This window comes from Semicossyphus pulcher, unplaced genomic scaffold, assembly GCF_022749685.1.
Source record: "Semicossyphus pulcher isolate SPU_LCO1_2020_fin unplaced genomic scaffold, fSemPul1.0.p SCAF_28, whole genome shotgun sequence".
NCBI classification, from domain to species: domain Eukaryota; kingdom Metazoa; phylum Chordata; class Actinopteri; order Labriformes; family Labridae; genus Semicossyphus; species Semicossyphus pulcher.
Window position 1 is genome coordinate 6,909,130 of NW_027211702.1, and position 24,147 is coordinate 6,933,276.

General features: G+C 43.2%; 1 protein-coding gene across 1 annotated transcript; it reads right to left on the reverse strand.

Moving 5' to 3' along the window:
• Window positions 1–2,476: 2,476 nt before the first annotated feature.
• On the reverse strand, window positions 2,477–19,659 carry pip5kl1 (phosphatidylinositol-4-phosphate 5-kinase-like 1). Its single transcript, XM_069677338.1, has 8 exons — window positions 19,636–19,659; window positions 19,380–19,534; window positions 17,369–17,493; window positions 14,545–14,579; window positions 14,393–14,448; window positions 14,179–14,291; window positions 5,398–5,566; window positions 2,477–2,777 (listed from the first exon to the last, which is right to left on the reverse strand). Exons 2-8 carry the CDS (start codon window positions 19,523–19,525, stop codon window positions 2,519–2,521), a joined length of 903 nt encoding a protein of 300 aa, XP_069533439.1. The 5' UTR covers window positions 19,526–19,534; window positions 19,636–19,659; the 3' UTR covers window positions 2,477–2,518.
• Window positions 19,660–24,147: the final 4,488 nt, after the last annotated feature.

A 24,147-nucleotide genomic window follows, 5' to 3' on the forward strand; every position in this document is an offset into this window, starting at 1 on the left:
CTATAGAGACCCAAACTGTTTTTTGTACCAGGCTGTAAACATGTTTATTTCTGCTGTAAAGTTTAACATGGGGCTCTATGGGGACTGACTCACTGCTGGAGGCAGCCTCAAGTGGACACCAGAGGAACTGCAGGATTGGCACTTTTGCTTTGCATGTTTGTCGTCACGAGAGGAGAATCCAAACAAAAAGTGTTTCTCTTGTGCCTGTCATTGCACAATGCATACAGCAAACAGAAAGAGGAAGGTAGCGCCGACCACATTCTCTGCTTCCTCTTATGAACAAAAGCTAAATGTCATGATGACTTTGTTTGTTTAGTTGTTAAAAACAAAGCCCTATGCAAACATTGTAAACACTGGCCTATGCAAACGTGATCTTGTGGTAGTTTTTCTCCTTGTGGCTGGTTTTTCAGGCACACTGTGCACTGTGTACATTGGACATGCATACAGTGTACATCAAGGCATTTACAGTGAGGACGTTTGAGGTCTTTTATTCATTTAGTAATAATATCCTGCAGCATTGATGAAGAAAATGCTTCTGATGAGTTTACATGTATGTTTTCATACCCACATGGGTATTACAGTCAAACCAGGAAGTACAATATGAGATCAAAGCCACATGCAAGTACAAAAGGAACATCTCTTAATTGGAATTTTCACAGTCACAGTGTGTACTTGAAAAAGTCACAGTGTGTACGTCGACCCAGTCAGAACATTCTGTTTACGTGAGGTTGCGTCAGGCCAAAAGGAGGTGACGTCTGTTCATTATAGCGCACACATTTTGCAATATGTGCTGACAAGCATATGAATCATGTGAAAGAGAGATGTTGACCTACAGATTTAAACGCTGCTTTAGAGGACAATTAAAGTCTCATTTTATGTTTCATGAGCTAGAACTAACAGATACACTACCAGTCAAAAGTCTGGACACACTTTCCCATTCACTTGTATGAGAAAATGTGTCCAAACGTCTGACTGGTAGTGTGCCTTTTATTGTGGCCAGCCTAAGGCACACCTGTGCAATAATCATGCTGTCTAATCAGCATCTTGATATGCCACACACCTTTTGTGTACATAGAAAAAGTCTTAAACCTTTGAGTTCAGCTCATGAAAAATGGGAGCAAAAACAAAAGTGTTGCGTTTATATTTTTGTTTAGTGTATTTTGGGGTCTAAATGACTGAAAGAAGACGTTTTTGAATCGCTTGAGTAGCTGCTGAGCTAAAACCTTTCAGGGCAACTCCCCCATCAAAGCTCGTCCACTAACAGTTCTTGTTGTTTCCACTGACAGGCTCAGATTGTTATTCTAAGTGTGTGACAACATGACAGAAAGGATCCCTACAGAGATAGACCTTTTTGTTACAGAGGAAGATGATTGTTTAAACCACACACAGACGTTACATCGCTCTCTGCACACACACCAGACTCCATTTACAAAAATGGTCATTTTAGCTTGCATAACACAGGAATGGCTAGTCTACTGCTGCATGGTTTTGTTAGTATGTATGTGTTATTGTGTGTTACACTAATTTTGTGTTGGATCTGCACCATCCATATAAAACGCCAATGTCACAAGAGAAACCAAAACTACTAACCGACTAACTGTCTGTGTCCTGCGGGGTAAAATGACTGTTTCTGTCTGGTGGTTTTGAAGAGAGCAACGTAACCAGTGATTCTGGTTCAAATAAAGTGTCTTACAACACAACAGAAAGGATCCCGACAGAGAGGAAGAGGATTTTTTTTTAACCAAACATTTTTATAATTCTTTCAGTGATTATGTTTTTAAAGGAAGACACTTGCCTGTCATGAAACAACACTGGGAATATTTAAAAGCCCTTTTCCCTTCAGTTCAAAATATGTTGCAATTATAACGGTGTCACAATGAGGCACCCGAGCATGACCGCTCTATCTGATGCCGATGACTAGTATGATTACCGGTCAGTAGGGAGGCACTGGGAGGTAACTTTGCACTTTGTCCTGTTTGATTAGCTGTGTTACAAGAAGACAATTTTAAGTTAAGTTTAGTGAGTACAGGAAACACTTTGGTTTGCTCAAATGTAACCACTGTTTGCGTGTGATCAGTCAGTATAATTTCTCTACGTAATATAATTTACGTACCTGCAGAAAAAAGCACTTTTAGTTAAGACACAAATATAGTGCTGAACAGGGGAGGCTTGTGTTCTGAGCATGTGGAGAGATGATGGGCACAGAATATGGATGAACCTGCAGCATGTGATGCTAATCTATATAATAAATGAGAGTGACTGGTTGACAAAACTGCCATCACCTTTTAGTCCTGCAGAGGGCGGGGCTTAGCAGGAAATTAGCCATAACTCATTGGCTGTTTGTCCAAGCATCGTAAGCCATGGTAGATATCTTCTGTGGGTGTTTGAGAATAGATTGAATTAAACTAAAGGCTACACAAAGCGGCATTGCTCGGCTTTATGAAGCCGGAAACCCAACAGTCTGTGTCTGTATGTGTGGGAGCTTTGGTTGATCAGACAGTTGCCTGTAATTCTGCATCTACTTGGTGTGGTCCTGGACCCAGTGGCAAAGCCTGAGGCAGTAAGTCTGTGGACTGACGGTGGAGAAGGACCGGCCTGGATGTCTCAGCCTCTTCCAAAAATGCTCCAGCCTCTTCTTAAAACTGTAAACTGTGAAAATGTCAATGATGCCGATGAAGTAGCGCTGCTCCGGCCCATCGATCACATGCAGAGGATTCTTAAGGTTGGGCAGTAAACGTCGGTTTTGGGCCCTGAAGTCTTGAAGCTCAGCTGCGTCACTGCCCGGGCATGTTTGAGGACTTCCACCACTTGTTGCATCTTCTGGCTTCAAACAGCCACCGTCCACCTCAGACAAAAGCAAGGGGGAGTCCTCTTCTGGCACTGCACCAGGGACAGCTGCAGTGCCTGCATGGATCGGGCTGGAGCCTGGATTCACAGATCTGAATCAGAAAGTCACAGGAAGGAGAGCAGGGATGAGTGACAGCACGAGGAACCCAGCTCACATTACATCTTCCTTTGATGTCAGGGGCTGCAAACTCTCACCCTGAGACACACGTAACAGAGTTTTCTCACACTCTCATTCCGCACTTTCATCTACTCTCGCAGAGACAAACTCATTCTTTGATGAAGACATCGCAGCACACATGACAGAGCATCACACCCTGCAGCTCAGAGTCCTTCTGCAAAATCAAACACTACACCAGAGAGGCTCGAAAGACACGACGGGATGTAAACATTTGGAGTTTGATTGAAACTAACTTGTGATGCTCTTAGATGCCTGCTACTATGTACATAAGAGTGTTTGCGCGGAAGAGTCCCTGCAGGTCTGTGCTGACTGGATTGGCAGTGCTTTTCTTTCGCGGGTGTTTTCTGGGTTTGTGTATTTTTCCACCGTTTTCGTATTTCAGCGCGTCTGATGTTAATGCATTTGTTTTGGCTCTTTGCAGCACGTTTTTTCATCTGCAGCGTGTTTCAGTCATGCATTTTTGGATTTTCAGCCTGTTTGTTCAAATGAAAACGGTTTAGGCTGTTGCAGCACAATTGCCCTTGTCGGCAACGGTGGGTCTTCCAATAATGGTCGGATAGTTATTGAGTAATTATATGAAATGTTATTGAATAGTCATTTTGCTTGAAATGCCCCTAATAGGTTTGACTGTTCAAAGAAAGAAGGAGATTCATCAGAAAACACGACTTACACATGTACAGGACAAGAGCGTCAAAGAGAGAGGACGTAAGATGCTTTGTCAACAGGGGGCGCTAACATCCACACAACATGAAAGGTCCTCACAGGAGCTTTAAAGGGATAGTTCAAATAAGTAGTTCTGGTGAGATGCCAGGCCCCTACCAAAACAACATGCAGGTGATGGTGATCTATTTCAACGCAAAATCATCGTCCTACGATTTCATATACTGCGCCGTTCTTTTGGCACTATTTTCTCTCTTGACAAATCCAGTATCACTACGCCTCGCTCTGCATCTGCTCCGCAAAACCACACGACTAACTCGTTCAAGATGCTGAAAAAAATGCACAAAGTGCAGCAGGATGAGTGCATGAAGGCCGAGAGGAAGAACGAGCTACTCCCCGTCCTCCAGCGTCAAGTCACACATCCAAATCCCCAGGATAATTCAACACAGACTTATTTTTGCTCTGCTCTGTAGGAAGTGGAACATGTAAGCCGTCTTCCTGTCTGTTCAGGATTATGGAGACGTTAACAATAGACATGCCTCTGACTCCACTCTTAAACCACCGGATTCAGTTCAACACTCCACCTTAAGATTTATTACCAGCTATTCCACTTATGCAAGTTGGTTGGCCATCCATACGCATTTCTCCTTCTTGTGTATTAAATCACTGAACATGAGGGACTGCCCTTAATATTCATGATTGCCCTGAGTACGGTAAGTAGTTATTTGTTCCGATCTACCCCTCTGTTATCCAGGAATTTAAGCCCTTCTATTGAATCGTGTAAAACTACAAAACTATTAGCTTTCAGTGACTTCCTAGCTAACGGTAATGTTATGTAGTAGTTGGCTGCATTCTCACATTAGCTGTTGCTTAGCGAATGGGGTTATCCAGTATGTTGTTTTATGACCAGATTTAACAAGAAAGTGTTTGAAATTCGTAAGATTATGCAAGAAAAAATGTGCATAACTGGATACGTTGCCCTGTAACATTAATTCTTTAAAGATATAATCTCGAAGATTTCAGTTTCGTTCTCTTTGGCGTCACTTTATGGCGATATTGCGGGAGCACACGTCCCAGATATCCAGACAGTGCTGCATGTTTGCTTCTCAGACTGTTTGCTTCATCTGAGCGTCGAGTTTGTTTCTTCTTCTTTGGATTTTCACTTCTTGTTGAAGTTGTATCTGTAGTCATCCATCTTTTCTTTGTTTGTTCAGCCATAGTAGATTACTGTTTACTTGCAACACTTGCAGAGAGCGGAAAAGCAGCCGCTTAGCTCCGCCTACCCTCTCTGGCAGACCAACCACTGCTGGCTGATGGAAAACGCATCACTAACTGGGCGCCGCCACAGACACCCAGTCTGTAATAATACTATATACTGCAAATGCAAAGGCTTTCATCAGTGGGCCATAGGCTCAGTCAGCATGTGTTACCTCATTTGGAGATAGAGACTTACAGACATTTATTTACCTGAAAATCTTCAAGATTAAACCTTTAAGACTGATTGCTTGATAAATTACTTAAATCAGAGTTCAATGATTATTAAAGAAGTCGTTATCAACCAATCTACTGATCGACTTATGGAATACTTCAGTTCTCCTCATACTCCTGGGGATATTTCTAAGACTGACACAGACAAACATTTATATATGTTGACTCTCATACTGCAGCGTACGTGAAACCAGGGAACTAAGCAGATAAAACTGCTCACACACACTGACTTTTTGGTTCTCATGATGAGAGTAGCGAAGGAGAGGCTCTGGTGGCGTTCGTCGTGGTGTAGAGGCTGATGGGCCAGGAGAAGACTGTAGTCCAATACATGGAGCCTCCGCAGGAAGTGTGTGTCGATCTCCACCTGCCGCAGTAGCCAGGGACGCTGTCGGTCTTCACACACCCACACACACACACACACACACACACACACATAACATTACTTATCAAACAGAAATATATTGATCAGATACATTTTTATCTGAATTAGATTTATTTGAGTTATATTTTTAAGGCGATGTTGTTGCCAAAGGTGACCATCATAACTCTGCGGGATCAACATTCAAAGTGGAGTCCCCCAGGGTTCAATTCTTGGGCCACTGTTATTCAACCTGTTCATGCTCCCTCAAGTCCAAATACAAGACAATAGAGTTGCGTAGATGACTCAGATTTACTTAAGTCTTTCACCAAGAGACCATGGTACCTTAGAATAGGTTCATAAATGTTTAGAGTGAGTAAATACCTGGCTGTAATTCAAATTCCTTGGACTAATCAAAGGCCAGACCACAATTAAAAACTGAAATTGAACACAGGGAGAAAATAATGAAATGTATTACTTAGCTTCATTCCAAAGATGAAAACCCAAGTTAAAAATATTGGGGTCAGTTTCACAGACAAGACTTAAATAAGGCCGGGAGTAGGTCTTAATGTGGTCGAGTTTAGCTAGGAAATTTAAGTGGCTTTTATGAACGTGGCTTAAATTAGTGGCTTGTTAGTGCAGTAGTGGAGTCCTGGAGTGAGCTAACAAAGCCTAAATGAGGTTAAGTGTCATTGACCTTCTTGATCTAATGGTGCTTATAAAAACCCTGAATGGAACAGCAAACACGATTACTGGAGTTAATGTTGAGACTAAACAATGTAAAAAGAATTTGTTTAAAAAAACTCAATAACATTACGGCAAATGGGAAAATGCCAGTTTTTACAGCAGAAATAAAAACATGTTTTGTTATAAATAGCTCATTTTACTGTTCAAGATAACTGTACGGGGGGTGAACGATTTTATAACACATCTGCTTGAATTATATTAAGCCTTAAATTATAGGGGCCGGCTCACTTGAGTGACGGGTACTGCTGGCAGACACACAGACGCACAGTCACTGGTCTCAACTTCTCTGTTTGTGTTGTTGGAGCCTTTTGGGTTTTTTTTCAGACAAAAATAAGACAGTTAATCTGCCTCTCTGTGGGATTTATGGAATTTCTGTCTGAGAAGTCTGAGCTCCAGACGACGGCATCGGCAGATTTAATGTTTTTTTTCAGGGTGAAAAAGGACTAGAAGAGACTATTTGGGTGAAGTTTCGTTTATTTAAGTTCATATTTCGTTAGATTTGGACTTTTAGTTGGTTTGAATACATATGTAGAGTTATTTTTGTTGTAATTACATTTTCTTTGCTCACCTAACTGACAATACAAAGTAAAGAGGGTGAAACTTATTTTGAAGAGATATTCCCTCTGTTCCCTGTTTACATTTTCTGTTTAAAAGTGTTTTAGGTTTTCTTTTCTTCTAAAAGAACCCTTGAGCGTTTAACACATAAACATCACATAAAAAGGTCATGTGTTACAAGGTCTACTGTGCTCGCCATACCTGGCTTGGCATGTTCAGAGTTAATCAAACATTTATTAAATCGTCGGCCAGGACATAGGAGTCAGCAGTTGTTGGCTTTTCCCTGATGGGATCACAGAGAACTGCAGTCATGGGAGGAGGTTAAGAGGCAACTCCTTTACTCGAATGAATCAACATCTGCAGTCGGTCAACACCACAAACAGCATCTCCTCTGTGTGGTTATACTAGCTCACACACAGACCCTTCATCTTGGAAAAAGCTCCTCTCACCTCTCATCCAAATATATTCACTTCTGGTTCCAGTAAACCAACACGGCAGCAGCCATATCCCGAGGTGTAATCCAAGTGGTTAAGAAACCACTGACATCACGGTGGCCACACAGAGCGCCACAAGAAGTCTTTCTTGCCTGTGCCCATCAAACTCCCTCTGGGTGTCTGATGCTTACACCATCACTAACAGGCAACAGTCCTAAGAACATCCATCTGGTTCCAAGAAATGGAAAACATTACAGGAGTGAATCTTGAGAGCAGACTTTCAGCTGAGAACAAAAAGATGACTCTACATGAAGAGTTAGAATGAGCATAAAATATAATATATCTCAGAGGCCGTGCCTCTGGACCCGGCTCCAATGACTTGGTTTCAAAAAACCTTTAAGGGTAATCTTCTCCTCCTGAACACATTAAAGGCATGAAGAAATATTAGGAAGATAGGGGCTCTACCCTCACCCCCATTCATTGAAATCCTGACTTTCCCCTCTGGCCTTGAGGACTGCACGTTTCTATTGTGGTCAGACGAGGGTATTTATACTGTAGCAGACTTGGTGCCTAATGGTATTGTTAAATCTTTTAACCAGCTCAATGAACAATACAACCTTTCCACAACACACTTTTTTGTCGGTATTTACAGGTCCGTAGCTGTGTCTCCTTGAAAAGTAAGGCTACACGCAGTACCTCTGTAGAAGAGGTACTGCAGGATCCCACGCCTTGAAAGTTAATCACCATTAATTACCAGGCTTTACCTGGCACCCCCAGCAGAGGGCGTTACTCATCTTAAATCACTCTGGGACAGACCTGGGCTTAATCGTCTCAGATCAGGAGTGGAGTGATGTCTGGTTTAGCCCTTCTGGTTGTTTGTCCACTAACAAAGAAATGCAATTTAATTACACCACAGATTCTGGGTTAATGTCTGTGAAGACATTTCTGAAATGTTGGGTGAACTCTTAACCTGTATCGTATTCCTGCTTGACATCCTGCGGTGAACCCTAAACCCCACAGGTTAAAGTTACTGGTGTCCTTCTGTTTGGTGCCAGAAGGTTCATCTTACTTCAGTGGATCTCTGACAAGCCTCCACAAGCCTCCATGTGGATAAAAAGCATAACAGGTCTCATGCCTTTAGAGGCCATGACCTGCTGGCACAAGGACAAACCTTCAATGTTCTCTCAAACATGAGACCGCTTCCTCAGTGATACTGGAGTAGGCACAGACTTTGCAAAGAGGCCTCTGTGGACTGATCTGGAAAAATATCCGTAAAGAGATCATGTCTTGTTCCTAAAACTTTAAAACTAATAAAGATATTTAATATATCTGAAGGAAAACCTGAAATAAAAAGAGAGCTATGGTCCAAAAAAGAAACTTCTTGGCCTGAAACGAAGCGCATTGATTAAACACTGGAATCTATCTGTCCTCACAACAAACATGCGCTCGATTATTAATCCTGATCACGATTTTCGCTTCCGACAATTAAATAAACTGAATGATTGACACGACATTTACGTTTAAAATGCTCCGCCCGTGGAGCTCGGACCGCGGGAGCGCAAACATGTTTATCTGTAAATGACAACATGTTGTCATCACTTTTGTGGTTGTTTACAAACGTTTTAAGATGTTTGTGTTATTAAGTGAAATCTTCTCAAAGGACGAACTTGAATGACTTCCTGTCATGGTCTCCTACCTAGCCTGCAGGCTCTCTCTCCCTCCCCCTCCTGTCTGTGTGTGTGTGTGGGTAATTGCAGGAGTGGAAGCAGGTGTGCGGGAGCCAGGCTGTCAGCTGCAGTCCATCACAATCAGCCTGCTATAAAGATCCAGTCCTGACTCCTCCAACCTGCCAGATCATAGACTCTGTTTATGCAGTCAGTCACCTTCAAGCCTTTGTGATAGTTTACTTTTTGCCAGTATATTCCTTACCCTAACTCCTGTTTCCTGTCCCTGCAGTTTTCCTGCCGACCCCCCTGCATCCGTCTCCAGCACTCCTGCTGCCCTCGTCCTCTGCTCCTTCCCCTGGCTTCCCCTGCACTGGACCCCTGCAGCTCAAACTCAGGCTCACTGAATAAACGAACATCCTTGCCCTACTCTCTGCCTCCTGCCTCTGCTTCTGCACCTGAGTTCTAGTCAGCCGTAACACTTCCTGACTCTTGATAGTTTGCTATAGTTGTGAGGATGGCGGCTGCACTGGTGATGATGAATCATCATTGAAAAGCAAACTGGGAGGAAAATGCTAAACGTTGGGAGTTGTAGTTTGCACACATTACATAATGCCTTTAGCCCTCCTATTATCCTCAAACACATTTTACCCTTGATGTCTGCCTCCAGAAAATGATTTGCATACAATTGTTGACCAAGTCTTTGTGTCAGGCACTTTGTTTATTAGTTGAATACATAAATAACCCCTTGATAATGAAACTTATCGGTGAGTTGACCTGTTCTCTAGCGCCACCATCAGGCCAAACTTTTAAATTAGAATTAATGTATCTTGAAAAGTTTTCATACAAATCTTCTCAAATTTACTGACAACATTAATGAACACAAGAGTATGAACCCTGTTGGTTTTGGTGATGATGTGACCTTTCATGTAGCGCCACCATCAGGTCAAACATCAAACAAAAATCTTTCATCCAAATCTTTTCTAATCTGGGGTGCACATTCATGACTCTCACAGAATGAACCATGTTGATTGATGTTGGTGACCCCCCCTTTCCTCTCATAAGCATATTTATTTAATTATTTTTATCTCCTTTTTTTGTAACATATTTGTGGTTAGTCACTATAAGTCTCACTCACCCCTCCTCTTTTGTTACCCGGCTTGGGATCGGCAAAATGTGTCATCCCAAGTACAATATTTTCAATGGATGGTGTTATGAAGAGCTCTAATGATGACTTGATGTCTTCAACATGGCTGATTGCATATCTGGTGGGGCCTGGAAGCATTCTGATAATATTAGCAGCGCTAAGTCTACCCTGCTGTTGAAGTGGGGAAAGGGACCATATCATCTTTCCATGTTTGGAAGGGCGCGTGTCTGCTGGTGGTCGAGAGACAACTGGAGGGTCAACACTCTCACTCTACTCACTTCATATGATGATACTTTTAGAGGGGTATGTGTAGTTGGAAAGACTTGGTTGTTATCAACTTGCAGGCCTACATTAGAGTAGAAGTAGAAGTATCATCCCCCCCCCCCTGTTATGTATCAACTCAAAAGTATGAACTCTGCACCTGCAGGTGTGGGGGTGTTAGGTCACGCACACAGAGAGACAAGTTGTACACAGCTCAAACAGCTTGGGGTCAAATTGACCCCAGAGGAACACCATGTGTGCTTTATGTGTTCAGCACATTGAAAAAATATCATCATGATAATTTTATGCTTAAACAGTTGTCCCCGTCAAATTAGGAAAAGTCATGAAATATGAAGCAAAAAAAAAAAAGTTAACTATTATTTTTTGAATGATAAACATTGAATGGGGTCAAATTGACCCAAAGGATAACAGGAGGGTTAGAGCAGGCTGTGCATCCACAGACTGGGACCTAGGAAATGCCCTGCCCAGCCTTAAATGGCTATTTAAGGATGTTCCCGCTCGTAGAGAGGACTACACAGAAGTCACTGGTTCAACATCCTTCCCTCTTGACTTCTGCAGTCACCGATGGCTAGAAAATGTGGAGGTTGCTGAGCGTGCTCTTCAGATTTTGCCCTCTCTGAAAACATACATCAGTGCTGCCAGAACAAAAGAAGTCACAGAACCGTGCACAAAGTCTTTCAAGAAAGCTGAGCTGATTGTGCACGATGAACTCTTGCCCATTTATGTGCAATGATCTCACAACTATGCTGAAAAGTCTAAAGGAGAAGTTTGTCAAGCCGAGTGTGATGAAGAATGCAACTAACACAGAAAAGCTTCTCAGAGTGGAGCATGAGGACAAAGATAACCACATGGATGTCTACAGAGCGAGCCTCGGAGGAACATGTGAAGAACTCTGGAGCTGAGAGGCTGAGGCTTGAGTTCAGGCGGAACTGATGAAGATGGTGTCTAAGCTTTGTGAAAAGGCACCAGTTAAATATCCTCTGGTGAGAAGCCTGTCTGTTCTGGAGCCAAGGGTGCTCCTTAACAACAAAGAGTTGAGTGACCAAAAACTCACACCCACAGCCTGATGTCAACCTCGGATGCCTTCAGAAAGTTCAATCCACAAAGTGATAGGTTGGATGAGTTTTACCATCAACTTTCATCCAACAAAGGTAGTAAGACTCTGCCTAGTCCTCTCGCATGCTCAAGCTTCTGTTGAGAGGGGCTTCTCCGTCAACAAGGAGATGATGGAGGAGAACCTCAAAGAACATTCACTGATTGCTCAGCGGGCTGCAAAACATTGGCTACACAAAGGAATTGCTACGTTCCACGTCTGCTGCCAGGCAGAAGAACCACATGTACCTCGATGATGAAAGACGCCAAAAGCGAGATCAACAGAGGAAGCAGAAGAGAAAAACTTTAATGGATGAGACAACAGAGATGAAGGTGAAAAAGAAGAGGATGTGAAAGCCCTGGTGAAATCTGCTGATGGCAATGCAGAAAAAGCTGAATCCGAGGGCAAACTCTGCCTCATTTCAAAGTCAAGCGGACTGAGAAGAGCAGCAAAAGAAAAAGAGAAAAATCTTGAGGCGTTGGAGAAAACGTTGGCAGAGAAGATGAAGGAACTGAATGACACTCTTTAAAACGTCCATCTGGCCTTACCTTGAAGTATTTGTGTCATATAGATCTGTCAGACAGAAAAGTACACTAATGTTAGCTGAAGTTGATGAATTTCTTCTGCTCTTTTTGAGCCACTGTGAAGTAATGTGATGGATGCTTGTAGTGGAACATTTTGCCTTATCTTTCAGTATTATTGCTACTTAATACAATATTCTGGTGGTTGATGCATTTTTGTTATTTTCCCCGACTGAACGGGACGGATCACGCTCGGGTTGATTTAAGTTGATTTGTTTTGATTTGCACAACATACAGCTGAGTTAATGTGTGTGCATGAGCTTCTATCACATTATGCAGTTTACAACTGCTGACAGTGCCTGAAAAGTTTGAAAATTGACCTTGAAAGTCCTTGAAAAGTACTTCTATTTGACCATGAATGTATGAACCCTGATGATGACGTGATTCGCTAGATTATAGCGCCATCGTCTGGGCAAAATACTGTAACACAATAAAATACCTCTCTCTGCATTTTATACTGGTGTATTGGTCGCACCAGTTTATAGGTCGACGCCCACTTTTTAGATGAAAAGAGATGATTTAAAATGTGTCTTACACACCGGATATTACCGTACGTATCCGTTAAGTCTCTGAAGTGTTGTGTCCAAACCAATGACTGTATATATAGATGTCCGACGTGTCTCCATCTGCTCTCATTGTACGGAACTGACCCTGGAGCGTTTGTCCCCTCGGTGCGGTTCGTTCAGGTGGTGTGAACGCCGGAATGAAACTCTGGTGCGGACCAAACAACCGGATCATGGTCCGCTAGAAAAGACGGGTCTCGGTCCGTTTCCAAACAAACCGCGGTCCGGTTTGATTCCGGTGAGAACGTAAACGGACCAAATACAGGAAACAAACCATGAAACTGTGCGTTGTAGTTTACAGGTGCTGACATCTTCAGAGACACGCAGTGAGATGAGTAGAGCACAGAAGTGAGGGAGCGAGGAGGAAATAGAAATATGGGCGACCAAACAATTTCACGAATGGTCGGGACGCACGAGAACACAGGTGTTCAAAGTGTTCAGAGAAAAACTAAAGGAGATGCAGCTGATCGATCTGTGGAACGGTGACGGTTAAAAGTAAAAAACTCAACAACAAAACATTACAGTGGTCGTGTTGAGAGTGACGGATCAGTGTGCTCTCTCTCTTTGTTTACTTCAGGGAGTTTTCCCACATGGAAATTCTGACCAATCAGAGAGCAGTTTCCTCGCGCATCAAAACTTTTGGTCTGCTGGTAAAAGCTGCCGTTTGAACACAAACCAAACTCCAGGCAAAATGCAACATGTGACAATTGGGTGTTTGATTCGGACCAAACAAACAGACTTCAGGTGTCAGCGCGCCCTTAGAGAGCTGTCATGTTAACCATCTTTTTTAGGGAAGCAAGATATTATCGGCACGTTATCAGTATCTGCAGATTATGGCTTGAAAATGACATATCGGCACTGGCAGATATATCATTTTCTGCCCATAAAACAGCGCTTTATCCCTAAATGCTCGATGAGTCCCTAAAAAAGCTAGACACAATGCTACGACATTAACCCGGTGTGAGTGTGCGCGCGCACTGCCTGCACCACGCCTCTTGAAGAAGGGAGCAGATGTCTGCTGCACGGCAGTTTGTTAAAGTTTCCAAAACGGACAGTGAGGTTGATTTCATTTACTGTTTTTGTTCTGTGCAACAGGTCAGATTTGCGCTAGTTGTGGCTGTTGTTAGGATAATCTTTGTATACAGTCTATGGTTCAAACGCGGCAGGAAGGCTGCTGATGCTCATGTCTGTCACAGGAAGGGAGCGAGCTCCTCGTTAAAGCGAAGCACTGTTCCCCAGAAACGGCTCGTTATCGCTGGTTTGGAGGTTTAGCCCGAGTTACGTTAAGAAGAAACAATAATCACTAAAGAGGTCTGAAACCTGCGTCTGCGCCGCAAAGCAACACGACTAACTTGTTGTAGCAGCTGAAGAAACAAAGTGCAGCATGATGAGTGTGTGAAGGCCGAGAGGGAGAACGAGCTGCTGCCCGTCCTCCAGCGTCGAGTCAGACATCCAGAACAGAGACGCTGCACAGAGACACCCTATTTTTAAATGTGTAATGCTTTTACTTTGAAAAGCCTGTGTGTGTGTGTGTGTGTGTGTGTCCTGTAGGGGGTACAATAATGCTTCCTGCGTCCTCACCCAGAGTGATGAACTGGCCTTCAAAGTTGAGGTCTTTCAGCACTACAATAATCTGGCTTCCCTCTGGTGCCGGCTCGGTCCAGCGGCTCACCTCACAGCCCTTAATGTCGTACCTGACGAGACAAAACGCACATCACAGCACACACAGAGGCTGTTTGTGAGGCGGTAACACTGAACCAACACGGCTCACGCTCGGAAAGCAAAGCAAGCTTACCTGGCATTGATCCGATCGTCTGGATAGAAGACACTTTGCATAACGATGAAGTACTTCTGCAGGGGACGAGTGAAATGTGCTTTATAACACTGTGTGACACGTTGTAATCATGATGCAACATAATGAAGAAGATTGATAAAACGAGTCTGTACCTTCCGTCTGTGCGGGACTTTGATCCTGTGAACACCTGAAAAACACAAGAGAGGAATCAGTCAGTCCAGCTCAACACATATCTGACTCATGAATCATCCGGTTAACACAGAGTGGAACTAGAAATCACTTTCATCAAGTCTCATTTTGTTTCTCCTTTAAGTTCTGTTTGTGCAGCTGCTTTCTCTTCAGCTGCGTCTTCTCAATCAGTGAGCTTAATCAGGCGGATCATCCATGGGTTCGTCATTAACGACGTATGTTGACAGAAAAGAATCAAATGTGAACAGCGCTAAAGACAAATGGAAGTTTACAGGTTTAAACACAGATTTTTAGAAGCGGGACAAACACTCCAATAAAGCCATCTATCGGCTGAGTGAGCGTTTGTCTTCTGACATCACTTCCGGTGGATTTCCATGGCAGGGCAAAATGTGTAAAAGCTGAATGATACTGAAGTCAAAAGCCATGAAATCCTCATTTCACACCGCACATGCTCATTCAGTGCTCTCCATACATGCAAAGAGACTCTGCTGCAGCAGTACAACACCTTTGATAAGAGAATGTACAATGACTGTTTGAGTTAAGCGCTGAGACACACATCTGTAATGGAGCTTCTGATTAGTGGAAAGTTAGAAACACATCCTCTGATTGGTCAACAGACTCAGCACAAGGCAACAGGAAGTGGCTAAGTGGACGGCTAACAGTTTCAGCACTTAAACATGGATAACCAATCACAAGAAGACATCGAGTGTTGGAGTTATTATCATGGAATCACTGTGTGGAGTCTCCATGATGACTGTGCTGTTCAAGGCCGAAGATAGCTCATGACAGAGAGACGATCAGCTGGCTGCTTAAAGCTGTGCAGCACATCTGTAGCAGGTCGCATTCTGGACATATTTCAGAGCGAGTGAACGATACGCTCTCATGTTTGAGAGAGTCTGGTGATGTAAGACTTCCCACGTGTGGGGAAATGAGATGATTGGTCACATTTGTGGAAAAGTTGCAGCAATTGCTTGAATTTGCAACATTGCAACTTCCTTGAGGGACTGATTAAAGATCAAACTACGATAGCTTTGATACTTTTATGGCTCCTTCATGGGAAGGAAACAGTCTCATATTCAGAACTCGTAAAACAGATTTAAGATAAGAATATATAAGATATATAAGAAGGCAGCTGCACCAGTGTCTCCAGAGCTGGGATTCCTAACTCGTGAAACACAATGCACAATAACCGCAGAGTGATTTGTGTCTGTGACTCATCTGCGAGACTGAAATGTATCTGTGCCTCGTGTGTCATCTCCACCTATTTGTGCGGATTGTTTTTGAGACTGTTCCACCGTGCTGTTTCACTCAAAGTGCAAGTGTCACCTGACGTGTGTCTCGTACAACTGAACTTGTGTCTGTAAATCTGGATTTGTATCTGCGCCTCTAATTTGCAACTCGTATATCATCATAAAAGGATATCACAGAGATGCAGGAGAGATGTTGCTGATGCTCTGCATAGTGTAGGGCACGTTGTTTCTATGTAAAATGCCGCTCACACCATCCCAGATGAAGGCGGGCCTTAATAAAGCACTTCAGTAATTTACTAATTTAAAAAATATATATTTTTAAGCAGCCGTCACTCCGAAAGCCAGTCGCAGCGTTGTTGCCATGAATGCTCTGCTCACTGTGTCACTGTGATCGTTCATACAGGAAAACTATTAAATATTATATAAACAATGTTAAATCAATGTTAGATATTTAGTGCCTATAGGCTGAGGCATCGACCAATAAACGTAGCTATATCTCTGGGTCGGGGGAGGAACAGGAAGAGGATAACAAAATTGGCACGACACCGGCATGGAAAGCGCCAGGACTTCCCTGCGTGTGTGTGGAACAACAGTCTCAACAGGATTCAAACGGAAAGGTTGAGCTTTACGAGTTATATGTCCATTTAAAAAATGCTAAGTTGACGTATAAATAATGATACAAGTGGTAAAATAGAGGCACAGATACAGATTCACAAATTCTGTTTTATAAGAGTCAGGCGACGCTTCTAACTGTACACTTTGCACTTTACAAGGTCAGAGCCGCCTGTATTTCTGAGACTCAGATCTTTCAACGTCTGCAGAAGCATACTACGCTGCAGTGTGCCGGGGCAGAAGGCACAGGACGCTAACAGACTCAGTAAGCTCATCAGGAAGGCGGGCTCTGTCCTGGGAGTGGAGCTAGAGTCTCTGGTGGAAGTGTCTGAGAGGAGGATGCTGAGGAAACGCTTCAGTGTCATGGACGACACCGCCTACCGCCTGCACGCCACACTGGAGTCCTACCAGAGATCCACGGAGGAGCAGCACAGAGCGCCACAGGAAGTCTGATCTACCTGTGGCCATCAGACTGTATAACTCCTCCCCGTTCAGCAGGAGGAAACATGGAGCATGATGGGACTTTTTATCACCATATGCACCTTTTGATATCATGTGCAATAACACTTTCAATATCAGGTTATATGATGTTCACCATGTGCAATAATACTTTTCTACATCTCATTAAACCATACATTTTAAATTTTATATTTTCACTTAAATTTGAGTTGTTTGCATTTTTTATTATTTGTATTGTACTGTTTTTTTGTGCTATCCAGCTCTGTCATTTCCTTTGGGATTAATAAAGTTTTGGTTTGATGGCACATAACTTTACCTTCATACGAGCCTGCAGACACGCTGTGTCCGCTAAATCTCAACATCTAGTGTGATCCCGCTCTGCTTGTTTAGATTTGATTGCTAACTATAGTTTGTCATTACGTGTAAGTGTGTGTTTGTGTGTGTTCGTGTGTGTGTGTGTTTGTACCTAGGAATTTGACCAGCAGTGAATGGGGGTACTTCCTCAGGTGTTCCATGTAGATCTTCAGGTTGGCCAGAAGGAATTTGATTTCCCTTTTGTTCTGGGTCTTCAAAAAGAAGCGTTTATCATTTCTAGAAGTTCGAAAGCAGAGAGGAAGAAGATCTCTGTCCTATGAATAATGCAACAACACAAACCTTTCCCACTTTTTAAAAAGAAATAAGACGTTTTTATTTAAAGGTATAATAAGTCGGAGTTTCTTAGAAAAGTTAAATATAGACTTTTACAAATATAATATAATCATCACTTCTGGGCCTCTGTGCATGTGTGTTGGTGAGTGTGTGTGCAGACCCTTGTGAGACCCTTCCCTCTGCATCTATTCTGTTGTTCTGCTTTACACGGGACGTTTTCAGGAGGGGCGCTGACGTGGTTCCCTGAGCCAATCACAGCGTACAGGAGACTGTGGGAGTGGTTCAAGTTACCAACTGGGTCCCATTCAGACCGGCGAACGTGGCGAGAGAGCGATTCAGAGTTGGCCTTCTTTCTGTCGGACAGGTAGGTGCCTCAAACCGGGTAGGAAATGCTAAGCGGCGGTGTTAGCTTGGCGGAGCGGGCATGTTCTCGCACGAGAGAGTGAGAGGGAGCTTCTGGTGACGAAGTCTCCTGTAGATGTGTTCATCCTGCAGCAGTGAAACAGGCTCTAATGGCTGCAACATAATCCTTGATGGGTCAAAGGTCATCCACTTAAAGTTCTTGTTGTTTCCACTGACAGGCTCAGATTGTTATTCTAAGTGTGTGACAACATGACAGAAAGGATCCCTACAGAGATAGACCTTTTTGTTACAGAGGAAGATGATTGTTTTAACCACACACAGACGTTACATCGCTCTCTGCACACACACCAGACTCCACCGACAAATATGGTAATTTTACTGTGCAGAACACAGAAGCTGCTCGTCTACTGCTGCATGGATCTGGTAGTATGTGTTTGTTATTGTGTATTACACAAATATTGTGATCCAAAGTAACTACAGAAAATACCAAAGTCACACACAAACCCAAAACAACTAACAGATTAAGGCGCCTGCAGACCGGCAGCTCCTGTGTTCTGCAGATTAAAATGAACAATTTTGTCAATGGAGTCTGGTGACATTGAAGAGAGCGATGTAAAAAATCCTCTTCTTCTTTAATAAAAAGGTCTTTCTCTGTCGGGATCCTTTCTGTAATGTTGTCAGAGAGTGAAATGTTTTTTTAAACCTGAAAAAGTCCTTACGTCACTTTCTTTACATCACCAGACTCTATTCACAAAAACATTCATTTTACTTACAGGCCATGGGAGTTGGTATACTGCTGCCTCCATTGCTTGGTTTTCGTGTTATCTTGTACAACACAATTATTGTGTTGTGTGTGTAGATTGTGACTCAAACTAAACATTTAAAGCATCAAAGTCCCACAATAAAAACAAAAACAAACCAACTGATCAAGGCAGCGGTGGACCAGAAAATCCCTGTTTTTGTAAATGGAGTCTGGTGTGTGTGCAGAGAGCGATGTAACGTCTGTGTGTGGTTAAAACAATCATCTTCCTCTGTAACAAAAAGGTCTATCTCTGTAGGGATCCTTTCTGTCATGTTGTCACACACTTAGAATAACAATCTGAGCCTGTCAGTGGAAACAACAAGAACTTTTAGTGGACGACCTTTGACCCATCAAGGATTATGTTGCAGCCATTAGAGCCTGTTTCACGGCTGCAGGCTGAAACTCTTGTGGAGTAATTCCAAAACTTTTTGTACCTTTAAGTCATTGAGAACCAGAAATCTGTTAAAATAGGCTACAAAATACCAAACGTACCCTTCAGGTTATCAGGATTACAGTTGTTATAACTTTGTTTATATCTAAGTAGACTCTGTTAGGTTTCAGGTTAAGGTCACAGGTGAGGTTAAGGTTACAGTTTACAGAATTTCTGTTCAAAATCAAATCTTAATTTCTTAATAAAACAGAGGAACAGTCGTTCGTGACTCACGTCAGGAAGAAGTCGGCCTTGCTCTTGGAGTTGCTGATGAACTGGAGGTAACAGTTCTCAGAGCAGAGCGACTGCTGGTACTCCTGCTCCGTCATTCCTAAAGAGCCTCGCAGGCTGGCAAACACCGGGCCTGCAAACGTCTCCATGGTAAAGTCCTACACACACACACACACACACACACACGCACACACTGAACTACATATTCAGGCGTACGCATTCATCACTCTTTCAATGGTGTTGAGGCGGATGTACCTACCTTATGAATCTGAGTGACCTGCAGTCTGAAATCATCGTCTGACAGCTCAGCCTGCAGACGGACAGAGAGGAAACATGTCACTGATGATTACCAAGCTCAACATTACGCTATAAATATTACACATATTTTCTATTTAGATGATGTAACTAATTACAGTTTTAACGCATGCTTTGTGTTGCTATGTAAACGCCACCTTGACCTGATCACACGTGGGACTAACAGCTCTGAGAGTTACAGACAGCGGTGGCTGGAAAACACTTTAACACTGATTTAGTAAACATTAAGATCCAAGTGAAGTAAAATAAAGTAGTGCAGCTCACACCCATGCATCTATGTGTTCTCTGTCAGTTAGCACAGTTTTCACATGTCAATAGTTTTGCTCAGTAAGGAGCGTCAGAGCCGTGGCGTGACCTGCAGCTAGTTAGTAACGCATGTTACATGTTTAACCGTCTGTATCTGAGAGAACAGCTTGATTAACTTTCCTCTTTGTTTGCATGCACCTGATTGGCCTTGTTTTCTCTGTTGAAGAAACTTTAATTGGTTTATGAAAACATGAAAACAGACACATGAAGGAAGTTTGCCAGAAAACATTATGTGTATAGATCAGGGCTCTCCAACCTTCTGAGAGCTACTTCCAAAAAAAGGGGCCAAGAGCTACTTGCATCACATCGCTGTAACTGCTGGTGGAGCCCCGTGTTGGTTCTTTTGTCGACTGAAACGTTGGTAGATTAGGCGCACACACCTGTCCATCACATTCGTGAATAAAAACGTGGAAATAGTTTGTTTTCTGCTTTTTGTGGGCGTGGCCACTTGCATCGTCCATCATAAATGTGGCTCAACAGGCTAACAGCACCAAACTCCTCACTTTAGCTCAACTAGCGTACAGCGTAACTGACCTGGTGGAGGTCACTGTAGCATTGCTGTGATTGGTTCGGTTCAGGTGTTGACAAACTTGCCAGGAGTGTCACCGTTTTTTATTGACAGCTGATCGGCCTTATCCTATTATTTTGTATTAGAGGGGGTGGGACATCTGTGTCTTTGATTGAACTGAGGTGGGAGGAGGCTTTCAAGGAGCAGCTATTGTCGTCTGATTTTTGTACAGAGTCTGTGAACCTCTTGGCGAGCAACTAGAATCCAGGCAACGAGCTACCTGTTGAGACCCCCGGTCGATGGGTAAAAAAATCTCTGAGTAAAGAGTGAAATGTGAAAGTGTTATATTGTTATGGCTTTCATGAGCATGAGAGTGCGATACTGGATCCACATACCATGACTATATTAATCTGTCACTGATAATCATAGATGAGAGCAACTAAACGTCACTTCCCGTTCGCCTGAGCGACCACGCCCCCTTCTGGGCGAAAACAAGCGCTGTCAAAGCGCTGTCGGTCAATGAGAAATCTCTTGCAGTAACATGTCTTCAGCTTCTGCGTCAAATTCTGAGTCTCAAACAGTGAAAAAGGAACAAAGGGCAAAGAGGATAAAAGAAGAGCTCTGTGGCTTCAGGCATGACAGTGGTACTGTGGGACCCGGTGTTGTGTTCATACTGGTTTTCCTAAACCAGCAACTGCTGTGTGTAAACAGAGGAGCTGCAGTCGGCCTCTCTCACCGGGTTTTTCACACATTTGCAAACCTAATTCTTCAGGTTTTCATATCTCAGATAAGCTGTGGTGAAAACCATCGTATAAGTGAGCACACCGAAGCCTCTTACGTAGGAAATACTCAGTAATATCATCATTACTATCCCCTAACAACAGCTGTCTTAACCACTGCTTTACTTTAATACAGGGACAACATAGACACAGTGTGTGTGATGTCAGTTTATGACACACCCGGCCACAAGATGGGGACGTCCATCAAGTTTGATGGAGGCAGACACGAGAGGACTCACGCACACCTCTAACTCTGATTACCTTAACGTCACGACTCCGATCGTTGATCAGAAAAGTCTAAATCTGTTTGCTGACTGGCTGTTGGATTTGGGCTCTTGATAGCGTTAAACGTCTGCAGGATTTTTATTTACCACCATTCATATTAGAGGGACTGATTTCACCCAAAAGGGGGGGTGCTACTTTTGGGCAAAGCACCCTGACAGGTTGCTCTCGTCTCGTGTGCAGTACACGGGGCAGCCCGAGTGACTCTCTCACAAGTCACATGCGAGTGTTTCACTGTACACATACTTTTGAATATACGCTGACTTGCATCAAGATTCAGCCCCTATAAGCGCCCTACATTTTACAGTAAATGTAATTCTGACTGATTTGGGCTTTTAAATCGTTCATTAATAAAAGCAGGCCGTCCTAAAAGCAGACGTGTGGATGCACGAGTTCATCTGATGACTGTTAGTCGCAGATCTAAGTTACTGGTTTTACAGTTAAAACACAGAATATATACACAACTATAGAATATTTGTTTGGATTAGTAATTTCTAGAGGAAGTTAAGATTAGTAGAGATCACATCTAAAGCCAGTGAAAGGTCTATGTAAAAGGTGTGTGTGTGTGTGTGTGTGTGTGTGTGCTGTGTTTTTAGGGCTCTGCAGTTAAACCCAGACAGGACGGTGAGGCTGATGCCTGTTGAGTCAGCGTTTGCTGTTTGACTGGGATTAGACGAAGCAGCAACTCTGTGTGTGTGTGTGTGTGTGTGTGTGTGTGTGTGTGTGTGTGTGTGTGTGTGTGTGTGTGTGTGTGTTTGTGTTGACCTGCTCTGTGACTTCATTCACTCTGCATACCTCTCTGGTTTAAGGCCTCGTTCAGGAGGGGACTCCCCCCTTTCAGCTGCACTCTTTGTACTGGTTATTTTTGCTGTCTGAGAATAAAGCTGAAGTTGGATCTGTAGGTGTTGTTGCTCAGAGACACAGACGGTCTGTAGGACAATAAATGAGGTCATCTTTGACTCTGAACTGAACTTTAGAGCTCCTGTGTGGTTGGTCTGTAAGTCATGAACTGAAAGTCATTGTGAAACTGGAACCTGGGCCCCCTATTTAAACATATTTTGGGGTCTTGAAGGAACAAAAAGTTTTGGAATTGCTCAAGTAGACGTCTTCAGCTGTCAGCCATGACACAGACTTTATTGACTGCAATGTAATCCTTTGAAGGGCAAATGCGCTCAATAAAACTGCATCAGCTAAAAGTTCTTGTTGTTTCCATTGACAGGCTCAGATTGTTATTCTAAGTGTGTGAAACATCACAGGAAGGATCCCTACAGAGATAGACCTTTTTGTTACAGAGGAAGATGATTGATGTAACCAGAAACAGACGTTACATCGCTCTACATACTACGAGATCCATGCAGCAGTAGACTAGCAACTCCTATGATCTGAACTGTAAAATGATCGTTTTTGTGAATGGAGTCTGGTGTGTTTGAAGAGAGCAATGTAACGTCTGTTTCTGTACTGTTGTCACACACTTAGAATAACAATCTGAGCAGTCAGTGGAAACAACAAGAACTGTTAGTGGACGACCTTTGATCGGGAGCTGCTGCTGCCTCTGCTGACCCGTACTCACTGTAGGTGCGTTGTCTATGCTGCTCTGTGTGGCTGCAGCCAGTCCCTCCTTCATCATGCAGGTCAGGCTGTAGAACTCGTGCTGCGGATCGATCTCAAATAATCCCAGGAGCTTCCACTGCTGCCTCAGCCCCCCCCACCTCCTCCTCTTCACCGTGCCGGTGTGTTGACGGTGCGCTGACGTCTCCATCTGTGACACAGAAAAAAACACAGAAATCAAAACCATGTGGCTGCTGCAGCGTCCGCTGACACCGAGCTGGAAACAGACGAGGGTTTAAAAGCTGCAGCAGACAGAAATCAGAGAGCTGAGGCCGGAGAGGAAAACACAAAGACAGCTGACTGTCATTCAGTCTTCAACGGGGTAACTATGGAGACCAACACAAAGCAGCACAGCTTCATGGGCGGTGAGAGGTTAAAGGGATAGTTTAGGGTTTTTAAAGGGGGCTTGTATGAGGCACATATCAATATTCAGTGCATTAACTACAGTTCATGTAGGTCGACAAATCCCCCCAAAAAATCGTGTCATATAAGTATATGTCTTATGTTCAATAATTTGATATAGCATACTGCAGACCTAATCTACTGTGGCACTGAGGCGCTTTAACAATCCCAATAAGGCCCTCATAGCATTCATAAAAATGTATAATATATATATATGTATATATATTTAATGTTTGTGAAAAACATTAATTATAATAAATTATGTTTTATACAGCTATTTGGCCCTGTGATTGACTGGCGACCAGTCCAGGGTGTACCCCGCCTTTCGCCCAATGACAGCGGGGATAGGCTCCAGTCCCCCGCAACTCTAAACAGGATAAACGGTATAGATAATGGATGGATGGATGGATGGACAGCTATTTGACATTACCACTCATGCTATTGACCAGTAGACGTAGGTTGGCTGCAGCTGCATGTTAGGCTAATGCTAGCTCTTCATTTGATCTTGCTAGCAGTATCAAATAGCATCACAAAATGTCCCTCACAACACTTTTAACCTGTAAATCATGGG

What these genes read in the sequence shown, in the direction of transcription:
- pip5kl1 (XM_069677338.1), bottom strand. Translation starts at nt 19,525, where the DNA reads ATGGAGACGTTTGCAGGCCCGGTGTTTGCCAGCCTGCGAGGCTCTTTA. An exon ending in AAGTCCCGCACAGACGGAAG is followed by an intron (nt 14,449 to 14,544) that starts GTACAGACTCGT and finishes CGTCCCCTGCAG; the next exon opens with AAGTACTTCATCGTTATGCA. An exon ending in AGGCCAGTTCATCACTCTGG is followed by an intron (nt 5,567 to 14,178) that starts GTGAGGACGCAG and finishes GGGTGTGTGAAG; the next exon opens with ACCGACAGCGTCCCTGGCTA.